Source organism: Parasteatoda tepidariorum, chromosome 10 (genome assembly GCF_043381705.1).
Source record: "Parasteatoda tepidariorum isolate YZ-2023 chromosome 10, CAS_Ptep_4.0, whole genome shotgun sequence".
Taxonomy (NCBI): Eukaryota; Metazoa; Arthropoda; class Arachnida; order Araneae; family Theridiidae; genus Parasteatoda; species Parasteatoda tepidariorum.
In genome coordinates, this window is record NC_092213.1 from 34,716,143 (window position 1) to 34,734,173 (window position 18,031).

The 18,031-nt window shown below is 29.4% G+C and overlaps 1 protein-coding gene across 1 annotated transcript; it reads left to right on the forward strand.

Moving 5' to 3' along the window:
* The first annotated feature begins 3,384 nt into the window (after nucleotides 1-3,384).
* On the forward strand, nucleotides 3,385-17,683 carry LOC110282383 (degenerin mec-4-like). The gene is made up of 8 exons (XM_043044289.2): nucleotides 3,385-3,542; nucleotides 5,872-5,970; nucleotides 8,874-8,973; nucleotides 9,576-9,639; nucleotides 11,365-11,416; nucleotides 13,574-13,602; nucleotides 15,455-15,527; nucleotides 17,440-17,683. Exons 1-8 carry the CDS (start codon nucleotides 3,486-3,488, stop codon nucleotides 17,641-17,643), a joined length of 678 nt encoding a protein of 225 aa, XP_042900223.2. The 5' UTR covers nucleotides 3,385-3,485; the 3' UTR covers nucleotides 17,644-17,683.
* Nucleotides 17,684-18,031: the final 348 nt, after the last annotated feature.

The following is an 18,031-nucleotide window of genomic DNA, read 5'->3' on the forward strand; positions in this document are numbered from 1 at the left end:
AACATTTCATTCCAGCATTTCTTTCGAAAAAAAATGAAATATCTGTAACTATCAAGATTTCTTTTATAATTCTGGCATATATATAAAACTGCTTCTTTTCCAAGATGAAGTAGATATTGTTGAAAAATTTAAAAAAAGAGTAAGTAAACTCCTCCCCAAAACTAGCTATAACTGAAATGGTTTTACTACCAGCCTTTCCTCTTTTCCGTCTCGCTTTCACCCCTGCTCAGAGTAAACTTTTAATAAATACCACTAACTGCTAATCTTTCAAGTATTTTCGGAGTGCCTATCATAGGTGGATATCTGCTCCTTCATCGAGTTTAGATAAAAGGAAGGGAAGGAAGGTGCGGTACTTAACATTTGTTAAGTCGTATATATATACAATTGGGAAATCAAATCTGGGTTAAATATAATATAAGTTGCAAATAGTACATAAGATAATAAAAACAATAAGATATTTACAAAATTTACAAATGGGGAGGACACCCTCTGCACTCCCTCGCCTCCCCCCGGTAGCCGGGCTTCAAATAAATACCATATATTCAAACGTAAATGTATAGATATCAATTGTTAACAAGTATTGGTAGTCGCCATTACTATTACTGATATTGTCACGTTGTGTAAGTATGAAAGGGAAGGTGGGGTAGCATACCCTCCAACTGCTACGGAATTTCCGTAGTTTCAGAAATCTTCTTTTCAGACGGTAGCAAAATTAATGTCTTAATGTTTAAAAAAAATTTATTTTAGCGTAACTTGTCCACTATTACTTATAAAAGTGCAGGCCATATGGCTAGATTCTTAAGTTCTGATAAAAGTTTTATGAGAGATCCATTTGCTTTAAAAATTTCTACTTTGGTTCACTACCACTAGAAAGAATTATTTTCAAAATATTCATAAGTTGAAGGGTATGTAATACCATGGCTGAAAGCCCTTATATAGCGAGACGGAAAAGATGAAAAACTGGTACGAAATAATTTTATTATGGCATTTTTTTCGAGAAAAATAAAATATCTGAAACTATCAAGATTTCTTTAAGATTTTAACATACGAAATCTGCTTCTTTTCCAAGATCAAATAGATATTGCATACCCGCCAACTTTTAATCCCTTCCATTATCATTTTTCCCAGTGGTATTAAAATGGAATTAAAACTTCAACTTTAAGCAAACAAATACGTTGTATTTGAGAAAACTTAAGTTGACAACCATGATAGTAACGCATATTAATATATCTGCTTAATTTTTCTAAGAATAGTGGTGATTAAAATCATTAAAAAATTAAGTTTATAAAAGAAAAAANTAGTGCGTTCTCCAGAGGTGGTATCCACTCTTTCAGGACCACCACAATGGGTGAGATACCGTTGGTCTTGCTAATTTGGGCGTCTAGTTTCTGCCACACTAGATGGCAGCACCGAGACTCTATTTGGATGCTAAAGTGCAAATAAAAAAATAAATAAATAAATAAAATAAATAAAAAAAAATGAAATAAAATAAAATAAAAAATAAAAAAAATATTAAAAAAAAAATAAAAAAATAAATAAATAAATAAATAAAAAAAAATAAATAAAAAAAATAAAAATTTTCTTTTTAAAAATAAATAAAATAAATAAAAATAAATAAATAAAAAAACTTTTCACCCTGAATAACTTTTGATCTAATGAACGGATATTCACGTTCCAGAACTCAATCTTAATAATTCGAGGGCGTGCCTTCAAATGTACTAATTAAGTAAAACAGACGATATTTTAAGTTACGAAATCAGACGCACAAAAAATGTGCTTTCTCTGAATAAGCAGCATAGCTTTTTTTTCTGGACAGATTCGGATTTCTGACCCCCAAAACATAAGGAGTAGCCGCAATCAGGGAAATATGGTTCACATAGTTTAATCAGGAAAACGGTTCAAAAATTGGACCCTTAATGTAAATTTTATTTTTTGGATATTTCGCCATATCTTGAAAACTATTTAAACGAATTGAAAAATTTTTTTGCACACAATTATAAAATCCGTTTACCCAAAGATAATTCCATGTAAAAAATAACTTTTAGTAGATGTTTATTATTTTTTATTATATTATTTAATAATGGTCGAAAAAAATTTGAGTTGTAAGGTATAAAATTTTTTATATCATTTCAAAGGACGTAATTTTATAATTCAAAATACGAAATTTTAGCAAAGTTGGTCGAGTATTTCCTGAGAAATCGAATTTTAAAAATACGGCTTCTTTAAAATTCGATTTCTTAAGTTCTATTCGACCGATTTCGCTCAAATTTTGCCACACAAAATTACGTCCTTTAAAAGGATATAAAAATTTGTATACCTTAACTTTCTAAATTTGTTCTACTATAATTAATTAAAATAATAAAAAATAATAAATATGAATTAAAATTTATTTTCTGCATGGAATTATTTTTGGACAACCGAATCTCATAATTGTGAGCAAATTTTTTTGAATTCACATAAAAAAAGTTCTCGAGGCATGGCGATGTACACAAAAACTGAAATTAACATCAAGGGGTTCAAATTAGGGACTCTTCTCTTGACCAAACTAAGGGAACCATATTTCCCGATTACTTTGGGTCAGAAATCCGAATCCATTGAAAAAAAGTATGTTTATTTAGTGAAAGTATGTTTTGTGTCTGATTTAGTAACTTAAAATATCGTCTGCTCTAATAAATTAGCATATTTGAGGTCCCCCCGTCAAATCTTTCAGATTGAGTTCTAGAACGTGAAGATCCGATTATTAGATTATTCAGTGTGGTTAGTTTTTTTCAATTTTTTGCACTGTACAATTTTAAAAACATTACACACAGCAGGAGGTCAAGTAAACGTTGCAAAAAACCTCTAGGAGAGTTAGGGTACATCTTCAGGATTAAAATCGTATAAGAACCCGATCCTGGAAATTTCACCATACGCAGCTAAGCGAGCTTCCCCTATTGTACCATTAAGATTGAGTCCTAGAACGTGAAGATCCGATCATGAGGTCATTAGTTATTCAGGGTGGTCCGTTTATTTTTTCGCAATGATGTACAAAAAAATATTTATTTATTGCGCATGAAATCTACCATTACGGTAGTAGAGATTTGGCGGTTTGGGTAAAAATTTGACTGAATCCGTGTTTTTTTTTTTTTTTTTTTTTTTTTTTTTTTTTTTTTNTTTTTTTTTTTTTTTTTTTCTTAAAATTTTTTAAAAAAGAACGTTGATTTTAGTGAAGAATAGGGGTGAATTAATATAACCCTATATTAGCATTAAGAATATGGTTGGTCCTGTGTTTTCATTTTGCTAGAATATAAAACATCTTATCATGAATATATACATGAAATACATAAACATATCACGAAACATATTGAATTTATTATATATTCGTTGAATTTATCTTTTCAGTGATTCGGTTAATCTTAAACTTAGAAGTGGAGGAGTATCATCCTGAGCATTTATCAAGGGGTGCTCAAATCAGTATACATTCTCCATATCACATCCCCTCTCCTATGAGTAATGGACAGATTTTAGACATGGGTGCTATATACCGATTTTACATGTCAATGGTAAACTTCTGCCTTTATATTTATAATATATACATGATTCTTACCAACAATGATCTATTGTAGGGGTTCCCAAGTGGTGTTTCGTGGAACTCTAGGGTTCCGTGGTTCAGTTAAAGGGCTTCCGCGAGTTAGTACTTCTTATAACTAGTTTTGAAACCTCTGATTATAGTAAGATATAAAGTATAATTCATAATTTATTTAATCTTTGGATAACCTTTATGCAATTTCAAATAAATTTTCTAAGAAATAGAAAGGAAATTTAGCAAAACAAAATATAGCATTTCCAATAACAATATATTAAACAAATTTAAGAAAAATAAGCATTTATATCGTAAAACATTGCATTAGTATTTCCTATCGTGCTTTCCAAAATAAAATAAAATAGGTAATTTCTTTTTTAAAAAATATAGTGTTTCACTTTTTTAACGTTTATAATTGTTCTTTTAAGTTTTTATTTCAAACTAAACTATAATTCGGATTATTTTAATCATTTTTCAGTTTATGTATATAGTGCACCAAAAACAAATTCATAAATAAACTAGCTACAGAACAAGGACTGTAGATTTAATTCTCGGATATTAAACTTAATTAAAGATTAGTAATGATAAGGACAATGAAAAATCTTCAATCCACTAATATTATTATAATATTGCTTCTTTATAATATTTTACAAATAATCTTTTATAGGTTATAACGTTCACTATTACCTTAACTTTAATTATAAAGTCGGGGTTTCGCCAAAAGAAGGTTAATTATTTTGGGTTCCGTAGTCGAAAAAAATTGGGAACCGCTGCTCTATTGAATAATTTGAAAACGAGGTTTTTCAACTATATTGGCTTAAATCCTTCAAATGTAAAATTATTTGGTAATTATTTTATGAATTACACACACAGTATGTTGAATATAATACTAAAGCAAAGTAAAGGGAGCAGTTGAAACAAAAATTCATAAGTAAAATTTAATCATTAGTTTTTTTAAAGTCTTTTAAATTGCAATTGCTGAGGCAATTTGGAATGTTTGTTTCGATATAATATTTTGCTCAAAGTTATTTTGAGTAATAATTTGTATTTAGAAACTATCAATTTAAAATTTTTCCTAAAAATGTACAAAGAACACGAAAAGATTGCTGTTTTCAAAATACATTAATAATTTTTTATTTAATTTTTTGCCATCGTTCATATGCAAGGTGTCCGAAAATATTGAAACAGAGGAGTTTTGCTTATTTTTAATATTTTGCTAAAAATTTTTTTGAGTAATAATTTGTTTAGAAACTCGCTATTTACAATTTTTTTATAAAAATGTATGACAAAGACGATTGACGTCAAAACGTTATGACGTTCATACAAAGATTGCTGCTTTTAAGTTGCATTAATAATTTTTGCATCAAAATTTTTTACTTGATTTACATGCAGGGTGTCCTAAAATATAGAAACAGTAAAATATTTCGAAAAATAAGCATCGGATCAAAAATTGAGAAATTCGCACGTGAAATATATTTCAAGAAGAGGCATTCAATAATACCAGATTCAATTTTTAATCTTTCCACTTGGTGTTCTGTAGGGTCAACTTCAAATTCTTAACTTAGCACTTATAGGCACTTTATTGCAGATTTGGTTGTTAAGGACAAAAGTGTCTTAAACAACCAATTTGCTTCATAGATGTATTTAGGCTCACAGATAGCGTGGTAACCGCAAAAAAAGACGTAAAAAATTTTAAAATGCATATAGCTCGAGATGTACTTAACAGATAATACAAATATAATAAGACAGATAATAAAAAATATAAGCGGGCACGTTTGGTGTTTTGAAGACCTTATTTAATGATACCAAATTTGATTCCACTTCACCATCTGAAGCAACACCTGGTTAAACCTTCTGGTAGAGTTTGGAGGTGGGAACGAATTTGGTGACATTAAGTAAGGTTTTCTAAACATCCAACATGCATACTTTTGTTTTTTCGATCAGACTTGTACATCACAAAATATCTCCATGCTAAACATTTTTTTTCTTGGCTTCATTTTGAAATTACAGCTGTAAGCAAAAATGCATTAACGTGTAAATAGTATCGGGGTGCATTTTTCAGGATAATCCAAATCTGCAACAAAAAATCGGAATGTCTATTTAAGATTTTGAAAACGATGCCCCCTCCTCACACCCACAGGGGGAAATTGGGGGGTCAAGATAAGTATTATTAAATGTATTTTCTGAAAATATTTCGCAGATACATTTTTAGATTTTTTATTCAATATTCTGAGATATTTGTCCCTTTCATACTTTTTGGACACCCTGTATAAAATATCTTATTTTGATCTATTTATCACCTATTTCAGACTCGATTACAATTACTTAAAGCCCCTTATAAAAGTAGATGCCAAGATTATATGGAGGAGTGGAGGAAAAATGGCGGAAAAGGACCGATTACCCAAAAGGTTTGTAATTTTATATAATCATAGTTTTATTTTGAAATCTCATGCAAAAGATAGCACTTATAACTGATATAAAATTGTAATTATTTTTGGTTCCAATTAAAAAAATGTACATTTATTTGACGTCGTAGATTCACTTTCGTGTCTATGACGTTAGAATCTTGCAATAAAAACTTTCCGACTAGCTAGAGCAGTCTAATTTTAATTATAGTTCTCAATTTGATAACAGTGCAATGTCCAATTACTTCCTGACTGAGATAATCAATATTTATTGTCATTTTTTAGCCAAATAGAATTCGTCCTCAATCGAAATTCCAAACACTTTCTGACTAGCTATAATAAACTGGATCTCTAAGATTAATCACAATAACTCCAATGGCATTTCTAATCATTCATACGTTATCGCCAAAATAATTTGTCTTCATTTAAAATTTTGACCGCTTTCCGATTACCTAAAGCACTTAAATTTGTTTTGGAGATCCATGCTGAATGATTCAAAGTTTTTTTTAACTGTTTTCTGATAACCATAAATATAATTAGTGATCATTCATTCACCTAATAGAATTTATCATCAATTAAAATTCCGATCATTTTCTGATTAGTAAAAGCGAACATTGCTCGAATTAAGTTCTAAGCAATATGACAATTTCTGTTTAAATCATTTCTTAATCATTATCAGAAATATTTATTAAAATGGAATTGTCAAACGAAATTTCAACTCTTTTCCAACGCAAATAGCCTAACAGACACAAAATTAAAGTAAACCGATTTGACAGCGGCGTTTCTGAAAAATATTGAAAGTTTGAAAATATTTTCGTACTAGTGATTCAGTTGTTTTGATGTCAACCATATGTCTTTTATGCGCATGGGTTGAAAGAATTCTGGTATTGTATGTTTGCTGGTACCCTTTTTAAATGAAGTTCTAAAACTGTGCAACATATGCACCCTGCGAAATGTTTGATTTAAAAGTATTTCATTCAACTTACATACTCCAGGATTTGGTTTATACAAAGCTCAGTGTAATTTGAAAATTTTATTTGGAATATTGACTAAATGTCCATATACGTATTAATAAACTTCATTAGAGATACAACAGTTTTAAATTCTTTATTCAAACAAAAACTCATAAAATGGTTAAGAACCGAAGAAAAATAACGAAAATAAAAAAGCAAGATAATAAAAAAATGCAGAAAATGAAGAAAAAAATGCAAGTAAAGTAAATGAAAAGTAGTATACCAATGTTAAGAAAAATTTGGTCAAAAAAGTTTCTGGCCAATCACTGTTGGTATAATGCATCCATCTCCTGCATCAGTTAAGCATTATTAAAAATTAAACACAACTTCAAATGACTTAATTAAAAAAATAATTCTCTTCAAAAACGTGCAAATTGGAAGTAATAGTAGACATATTTCAAGTGCTCAAAAACAGACACTCATTTTCAAGACTTGTCACACGTGAATGAGAAGAAACAAAAGTGATTCGAAATATAAAACGAAAAGTTGGTGACAACAAATGGAAAAACAAAACTAGAAAAACCAAAGTAGCCGAGAGTGAATCTGAAAAATAAATACGAGATAAGAGAACAGAGCAAGAAAACCAACGTGGCGGATAAGGGCAAATCAAAGTAAAATGCATTTTCACGCACTGTGGAGTGGAGGTGAGGAACTTATATCGTTAACAAGGGAATCTGTCTGAATGAATGTAAAAAGATTCCAGAGCATCAAAATGAGCTTATGTGGCTAGAGTGGGAATAATTTTGGCATTGCCGAAGTTGAATTTGATTGAATTTGAACCCTTGATGTGATAATTTTTCCCTCGATTTACCAACGTCTATTTACGGTAACGATTTACCAGAAATTCTGATTTTCAAAATTACAGTTCTTATTATATCCCGAATAAACGGTTTTTATGTCATGCTCCCCAACCTTTTTGTCGCCGCGAACCGGTTAACGTTTGATGATTCTGCAGGGGCTCGCTGAAAGGGGGACGGACGTTAATTGTTTACATTTTAAAAGGTTTTGATTTGAAAATTTTAATTCAATTGTATTTAAGCATGTCTTCTGAACAAAATATTGTTTCATGTGCTGTAGGGGTGCAAACTTAGATGACGGATCTTAGTTTTAGGTTTATCTCAGATTAAATTTTATCATAGCTCACAGTCAAACTATGGTTCATAGAAAGTCACATAAAACCAAAAGAAATGCACGTCAGTAAATAAAAGGGAAATAATTTAACGCTTCTTGAATGGCCCGGTGACATTTGATCCACGGCCCGCTACCGGTCCGCTGCCCGGAGGTTGAGTAAATTTAACTGAATGAATAATTGTTATACTATACTGTAAGATAACAAAATTACTAAATTTTATCATATATTATTAAACCATATTTGTTTTAATTATATCAAAATCATTATCAAAGTGCTTCGGTAAAAACTTTTTTGTCTTCAAATAGGGCCAGAAACACGGGGAGTTTCACCATATTCTGGTGGTTTCGACTATAATTTTTTCTCAGGTGCATGACGAAAATGAGAATATAGATTGTATTATTTATTTCTGCCCAACTTAGTGCTCAGTTTCAGCTTTTCCATATAAACACGAGAAAAGAATTTTTATTGGTTATGTAACATTATGTCGAGGGACTTTAGGAGTCATTAGTGCTTAACATAATAAAAATAGGATAACGCTTATGTATCTAATAGAAGAATTTTTATTCATGATAAGAACAGTTAGTTTATGTATTGATTTTATCTATTTAGTAATGATGATGCTTTGCTTATCTTAATTGTGTTACTTCTCTTTGCTTTGATTACCTTACTTTGCCTTGCTTATGTTACTTATCTTTGCTTTGCTTATGTTACTTATCTTTGCTTTTCTCATCTTACTTATCTTTGCTTTGCTTATCTTACAGATGTGCAAAGAAAAATGCAAACTTGATCGCTCTTTGGAATTGTATGGATGTGTAGATGCTCGCGTAGATTATCCACACAATGAAACTATATGTGAAAAAGGTGGTTTATTTCAGAATTCATAGTTGGTGTTCCGTTATAAGCACTCCTAATATTTATTTTCAGAATAATTTTTTTAAAATATGTCAATCAAGTATATACTCATAAGAGATCGCAAATTAATATTTAAGTGAAGAAAAAAAACTAATGAAATATACATCATTACGGAGAAATGCAGTCAAGTGAATTTCAGGCTAGCCAACAATCAAACTGGTTTTAACATTTTTATCCCAAGATCCTCAATGATAATAGGACAGATTTTAAGCGTCGTTTTGTCATCGCTTAAATAATGATTTGCAAATTCTAATGTGTATACTTTTTGACTTGATTTTTAGCACGAAATTTAAAAATATATATAAATATATATTATGGTGTGCCTTTTCATTCTGTAATTCCAATCATTAGCCAATAAAATTAATGTTTAATTTAACAACACCATTCATATAAACATGAAGTTGAGAATATTTTTTGTTTTTATTTAGTGAATGAACGTTTTATAACTGCTAATTAGAATCTATTAAATTTTTCGCAAGTTTTATATGTTCCTTATATTTTGTGAGTTTATTAAATATTTAAATGAGATCAATTTAACCTTGCTATTTTAGTCATTCCTCGATTTCACCAGGAAGCTATGCCTGTATGTGCAAAAAAGTGTGGAATGCCATGCAAGTAAGTGGAATTATTTTTGATTAGTGGAATGACATGATATTAAAATGCATAACTGTGCACTTTTTGATAAAGCATGATATTTTATTGATCATATTAGTATATGTTATGAACATGATTGTACGATATCGTGACACTTTATATTCTATTTCTGGCTTTGAAAGGAGAAGGTTGACTTACGTATTGCTATCTAGACAAATGAAATATTATTTCTGATGAAATTATTTACGCTAAAACAAATCCCAAAACGATAAAGCTAATATTTTTTATGTTATTAATGTTTAATGTATAAAAAGTCCAATTTTCGAATTGCACATATTTAGACACCTGGCATTGCTATCTTGGCAAGTGAGGTGTTGTGTCCCATGCATGTTTTTACGCTAAATCTAATAAACTTAAAACTAAGTCTAGAGACTTATAAATTAAGAGTATTGAAGGTAGTATGAAAAGTACACACTTAGACTTGTACTTTTTGTGTCATAATTAAACTCAAAACTGAATTCTTACTCACAACTATCTTAAAAACTATTAGATCTATTGACTTTATTCTGATTTTTTTTATTTTGTGCAAGAAATGCTTACAAACAATTGGAGAGTTTCCAGATTAGAGTTTTTAAAGCACACTATAAAATTGTTTAAAGGTTTTAACTTTTTCAGTTGTAGTCTCTTTCTAACAGAATTATTTAAAATATTGATGAAAATAATTGTTATTAAATACAAAAAAAATAGATGTCACATGAAAACTATAAACAGAATTGTTCGAAAAGTCGACAGTCAAACGATTGTTTCATATGTTGAAAAACTTTGGAGCTTGCACTGAAAATTCCGTGTCTCTGAACTCATCAAATGCCTCCTTTATCTCATTTAGTAATGTGAAGACGTTTGCAAAACTGTACTTTTTGTACTGAAAAGCTTTAATTAAGCTGTTTTTATAACGTTGGAATCCTGTCGATACTACTTTTATTTCGTTCAGTTCAGTACAAAAAAAATAGGAAAAAATACCTTATTTGTCTTGATAGCAACGTCAAACGCATCAACAGGTATAGTTAAAAAATTCTACTTTTTACAAATGAAGCCTTGAATATCAAACCTATTAGGGTTTAGCTACTTGGATTTTGTTTATTCGGCATAACGTAAATAATGCATCAGAAACAATAAATCATTACTCTTAAATCATTAGTAAATATAAGGCCATGCTCTTCAAAATGTAGCACAAATTATGTCATGTTCCATATTAATAACTCACTACAATTAAGACTGAATCTGCTACCAATTCTACTAGTTATCTAACAATTTAAGTGTATATAGTATTTAAAACGCAAAATGTTGTAATAGTTTAAGAGCAAGATGTTATCAAAGTTTAAATGCATATAAATTTAAGTCATCAGATTTATAGAATTGAATCTACTGCTTTTAAATTATTACCTAATAGTTTAAAAGCAACATGTTGTGATATTTTAAATGCATAGTAGTTTCAATGCAGTTTATTCTAATAACTTTAATGCAAATAAAGTAAAAAGTTAATTGCTGGAGGTTTATTACAGGATTAAATTTAATGACTTTATATTGGATAACTTTATATGGTTTTTTATTAGGATTAAATTTATCAGTTAAACTGTCACTCAGTTATAAATATAAATTATGTTCATTTTACGCGCCATTTAAACTAAAGGTTTCTGCATTAACACCATAATTAATGTCTTTATTTTATTTTCAAAAAAAAATTAGGTTTGATAATTATGAATTTCAAGTACAGCAGTCTTTTAGCGAAGGATTCCGCGTAAGTACAAAAGTTTGAGTTTGTTAAAGCTTTGCATGATATTGTACAGTAAATACTTATTATTTTGCTTACTATAGTTCTTTTTGAAGTTAAGAGTTTCTAGGAAAAAATCGTGATCATAGAGTTAATAAATGGTTATTTTATAAAAGTCGTTGAACATCCGAACCAATTGTGGGCTTACGTCTACTAAGGTTCAACTCAGTAGCCTTGTAATTTTGAACTCAATTCGGAAGACAAGGGAACTCCTGGATCAAGTATTGGGAGAAATTTGCCTTCGTGGTGGACTTTTTGATGGAACTGACCCGTATTTGCGTTAAATGGAGAGGAAAATCACGAAAACTACCCATGGTTAGCTTGAAGGAAAGGGTTTCTAACCCGTGATCCGTCTACGACTGAGGATATTTTAGTTCAGCGCTGTGGTTGATGTGAGCCAGTATATGGAATCCGTATAAACCAGCCATCGCTGGGGTTCGAACCCGGTTCACCTCATTGGAAGGCGAACGCTCTATCCTCTGAGCCTACATGGCTCGTTTGTATAACATTGTAACATCTTAAATCTTACAAATGGAAATTATATGTAATTTTAACAAAAAACAAAGGCGTATTTTGATCACAAATTAAAATACCCCTTTTCTGACTTTTTTAATTTTTTTTAGGAATTAAAATTGTCTTTTTTTAAGTGATGATATTTCGTGACTTTTTAAAGTGTCCATCGAGGAAGAAAACTGAAATTCTTCAATGAAAATATTTATTAAGCTTGAAACTGAGTTGGTATGGAATTTTTCTGATACACTAATTATCTTGAAGTACAATATTTTTGAGTTTCTGATGAGTTTCTTCAAGTGACTAAGTTTTGTTTTCTTTCTTAAATTGCTATGTGCCTTAAAACAGTAGTTTTCAAGTTGTGTCCGGTAGAATCCAAGGGTTCTATAATAGAGTTGTAGAAATTCCGTAATTTAGGATTTCTTTGAAATTTTTAACTAGATTTAAATTCAATCAAAAATCTATTATTTGTTTAATTTTTCGGTTGCAATTATGAAATTATTTTAAAAAATGTCAATAAGAAATTTCCTTTTCTTAAAAAAATGTAATTTCTCAAATTGCAATAAATAGTTGTTGTTGTAGTCCATTTATGTTGCACTAGAGCTGCACAATGGACTATTGGCAACGGTGTGGGAAACAACCCTAAGGATGATCCGAAGATTACAATTTTGCCCCCCACTTTGGTAGCCTGACAGCCTGAACGCGAAGTCTAGTATTTTGCGGTAGAACAGTTTAAAGAGGAGCAATACCGCACACCCTCTGACCGTACGCAGACTGATCCAAGTGGTCACCCACCCTCACACTGACCGTAACCAGTGACGCTTGACTTCGGTGATCTACTGAGAACCGTGTCTTAATGATCAGTCAACTGCGGAACTGCAGTAAATAGAGAACTTATGGAAAAAACATGCATTTATATAAAAAAATTGCTTTAGTATTTCCCGTCTGGATTTTCAAATCAAAATAAAATAATTAAGTTCGCTAATAAAGAAATATGTTTTCCTTAAAACTATTTTCGCCATTTATAGCAGTGTTTTAGTTTTCATTTAAAAGAGAACCGTAATTTAATTAATTTTAACTGTTTTTTTCTTATGTCTAAACATCAAGAACAAAGTCTTTACTAAACTAGATAAAACTCCGGGACAGCGAATATGCGTCGAACATGAAATCTAATTTAAGATTATTAATGATAAAATGTAATAATTTGATCATTAAGTTATAATAATGATCTAATTTAAGATTATTAATGATAATCTAATTATAAAAAATCATTCTACTTATTAAATATTTTAAAAGGGAAATAGTATTTAATTTTTTAATCCGTTCACATTTGTCTTTATTTAAAAAGTCGAATTTCCGTCGAAAGAAGGTTGATCATTTAGGGCCCCATAGCGACTAAAAGTTGACAATCGCTGCTTTAAAATAATTAAGCGAAAAACAAAATTTCAAAATTAAAATATCTTACAATTATTATAGTCTATATAGCTTTCAGTGTGTGATTATTCATAAATATGTAAAGAATTTTTCCTTTATATTTTGCAAATATTTTAAATAAATGTATTTGACCTAAAGAATTTGTAACTCTATTTTTAATAAAAAATATTTTTTTTTCAGAATGATTGCATTACTGCCCATGACTTAGCGTAAGTCAAGTACTCATATTATTATGAGTAAAATATATATCTTTTATAAAAGTCTATAAAATTCCCCTCAAACTTTTAATGAGATTTGTTGGATTTTTTGTAGTTGATGACTTCCATTTTATCTATTTAAAACCATGATTTTTGCGAATTAAAAGCTAACTAGAAAGTATTTCTGGAATTCAAAAAATTAAAAAATGAGTCCGATAATTAAGAATTATAAACCTTTGCAGTCCTATTTATAAGTCTGTCCTACATAGAAAGAGATAATTAGTTAGTTATGTGAAATTCGTTTTTGAATGACTTATTTCTGATTATTATTATGATGATTGTAATGATTATTATTTATTTTTGAATGATTTATTAGTTAATTAGTGTAATTAGTGTACCATTTCTGCTTCGAAAAAAATGGACAAGGGACTGAAATAATTTAAAAAAAAAATGAATTTCTAAAAGTCAACAAAGGCTTAATTTCTATTTGAGAACAGCCCTTTAGAGTAGAGTTAGAGCAACTTAAGCAACCAAATCTTAACTTAAACTTTTTAATCATTGCGCTTCTCACACTTTTCTATTTTGCTTTCAAAAGGTTAATTTTTAAAGTAAAGGGAAATTTTAGTATGTATGAACTAAATCAGACAAAATAATCAAAGTAATTAAAACTAAACATTTTGATTACTTCATTGGAATAATGAATTGAGTCATATATTTTCAATAATTTTGAAAATATAGCCTTAAGTAATTGTAGAAACCAAACTATTTGGTTACAATTAAATAATCCCAAGAAACTGATGCTTTAAGATTAAAACCTTTGATTAAAAACTTCATTTGCTTCAAAAATGTATAAATAGGAAATAACAGTCGACGTGTTTCAAGGCGCCCATTTTCAAGACTTGTCAGACGTGAATGAGAAAAAAACAAAATTGATATAAAATATAAAACGTAAAGTTGCCAACGAAAGAAAGGAAAAATAAAGAGGAAAAACAAAAAAAGTATGATTTGCGCTTTTCAGTCACTATATTTTTACTCCTGTTTTTCACCTTTTTACGGCACCGGGATAGCCATGCTGGTAGGGCATTGGGCCTATGTCCGAGAGGCCGTGAGTTCAACCCCTGTAGTTCAACCCCTGTAGTTTAAAGACTCATCATGTACCAAATTGTGAGTGGTGCAAGCTAAATCAGTCGTGGTCACAAAGTCCTCCAAGTTCTGATAACAAATCAATACTTTTTGGGGGTAATGGGGTTTAACACGAGATTGATCATTCTCTGGTTCAGGCCAATATTACGATCTGCGGATGGATTAATGGTGTGTGGATGTATCTTTATTGTAAAACGTGATGTAACGTATATATGCTGTCTCCGGATCATCCTCAGGGTTGTTTCTTAGCCCGTCGCCAATAGCCCATTGTGCAGCTATGGGTGAAGTAAATAAGAGTTCCGTACCGTAATATCTTAAATATTTTTTTTTCTTGACTTGTTTTTCTAGTTTTGTTTCTCACCTTTAGTTTCTCTTCCCTCGTTGCAACTTTAAGTTTTATGATTTAAATCACTTTTATTTCTTTTCGTTCATGTCTGTCAAGTTTAGACGGGCTGCTGTTATTTCCTATTTATGCATTTTTAAAGCGTTTGAAGTTTTTATTCAAGCAGTAAACTATTCTGTTATTTGCTTAAAGTATAACTTTATGAATTAACATGTATGATGTCTATTTAAATAAAAAGAAAAATTGTTAATTTAAATCTATGAAAAGAAAATCATTTAAAAGAAAGAAAAATAAGCAAGAAATATGCTATTTTAGTTTTGAACAAAAAATTGTAATTGTAGTAAGCACTAAATATTCGTTATTTCAATTTTTTTACAGATGCAGTACTCTAGTACAGATATTTCTAGAAAACATGGAAATCAGTACTTTTACTTATTCTCCTCGACTGGAGGTAAGAATTTTAATATATATATAATTTGTTAACTTTTATCAACATTTTACGTCATATTTTTACTTCTTTTAACTAGTCATATTTGGTAAAAAATAAATCAAAACATTTGATAATTTAAAAAAAAAAGTAAAACTCCTAAAATAAACGAACATAATTCCCATAGTTAGACCCATTTTTAGAAAGAAAACTTTTATAGGGTAAACGTTTAAATGAAAGTAAATTATTTGAGAAAATTCTTCTTTCCATGAAAAAAGAAAACACTTTCTTTCTGAATATCAAATAACTTAAAAGAAATGTGGCCTATTTCTCTAACATAGAAGAATATTTTACATAAATTTTATCAAAAGAACATTGTAAGAATATAAAAGTTGGAAGCAAAACAGTAACAAATGGCTAATTGGCATATTTTTCTAACATAAGAGGATATTTTACATAAATTTTATCAAAAGAACATTGTAAGAATTAAAAATTAGGAAACAAAACTGTAACAAATGTAACCAAAAAAGTACTGTTCATTATTTTTACTTTTTACTGTTTTTTACCAATTAGCCTAAGTAAATAGAAATAGCTTTTATTGGAAATGTAAATATAGTAATTCCTTGATGCCATTGTAGGAAAATTCTTTGATTGTAGTTATCTAATCGTTATCCACCTTCTTTTCGATGCATCTGTCAACAATTTGTAATAAAAGCTTTCCAAATGGCAAACGCCAATTCTAGTTAACCAAGAATCATGGAAGTAAAAAATATATAGGGTTACCCATAATCCATTAGTATTCCAGTCCCTTTTTGGGGACATTTCTACTTATTTATCATAAGCTGAAGGTAATATCTATTTCAAAATAACTTTGGCGAATTATTTTCTAGAAGTTTTTTTTTCTCATTACTTTTAACTAAAGTTGTTTGTTCGTACAGTGAGATGAACATAAATTTTTTCGGTCAAAAATGAAAGAAATGAAGTATTTCCAAGAGCTACTTTAATTTTTTTAATGTTCAAAGAAAATAATGAGCCTTATTTAAAATAATAATGAGCCTCACTTAAAATAACAAGTGTAATAAAAGTCAGATAAAGATAACTTAAAAAAAAATATTAGATTTGAGCTATGTTTATCTTAATGAAATAAACTTTAACAATGAATATTTATATGGAATTAAATATACATTTTATATTAATGATCTTCCTATATGTAAATAAAAAAAGGAGTTTTTTTTTACACATTTTATTCATAATGTAGTCATTTGCATATTTCTGAATTACACAATCAAACGTTATCTTTTGGAAGGCCTACAAATAAAGCCACACAATGCTCCGATTGAATGAAAGTAATTTACATATCTTCGACGTACGTACCTTAAGGGAAAAAATACTTACTAAAAATTAGATAATTACCGTCAAAAATAATTACTATATATTAGATAAAAGTCTTGAATTTAATTTTTCTGTGGCTGCTAAAGAAATCTCTAATTTACAATGTACCTTCACATAGTGCCACTTTAGGATTACCAGAGTATGATTTCCTTCGTTTAGTTCGCTTCTTTGTCATTTTTACTCTTCCTTTCAGACATAGTTTATAACACCTTTTACTTTCATTGCTTTGAATATTGTAAGTTTTTACGTAGAAACTGAATCTGGATTTTTGTATCATTAAAAAGAAATTAAACATATAATATATTGTTAATAACGATAGACTAATCAAGTTAAAATCAAAGAACTCAATCAATCACTACATTGTTTCCAAACGCAGTGTAACTTTGTAGTGCAACTCTACCAAGTAGTGAAGTATTTATCATGTATTAATAATGTTTACCTCTAGTCAGTAAATTTGAAATGAACGCATTGTATTTATACAATGTATTTTTTTTTTGTTCATTTTCTTTTAGACTTTTCAAAAAATTATTTTTGTATTTTTTAGCCAGTTGGAATTCTTAGTTGGATTGGAGGTTATGTTGGACTTTGGTTGGGGATATCATTGATACAAGTTTATGACTTTTTAGAGGCGCGAATATTCAATGGCATTTCATATCTACAGAAGCGTCACGCCCGAGACAAGAAAAGGAAACACAGGAGAAAATTAGGTTTTGAAGGATACCAAACAAAATTGTACAGAAAACATTAATGTGTACTCAAAATGTAAATAAACGACATGAATATTTTTATTGCTTCAGAACGATTTTGTTATATGCCATACCATGTAACAAAAACGGATGAAGGACTCAGCATAAAGTCTTATGGAAATTAATTCTCTGTCAAATTGGCTAAAAATCAACTATGTTGTTCAAAACATTCTCCGCAGAAGTTTAGTAGTTTACAAAGTAGATAATTTCCAAGATACAAAGCCTCAAACATAAAAGATGTATGAAGATTCGCTTTGGTCAAAGGTGCTTTAAGCACACTTGCGCACAGCATTGAACATATGGTACTTGCGCTCACGTTGTGAGTGGTTTTTAGGGTTATGCGTGGTAGAGAGAAAATATCAAGTATTCATCTTCGCCGTAGTGGCTCAG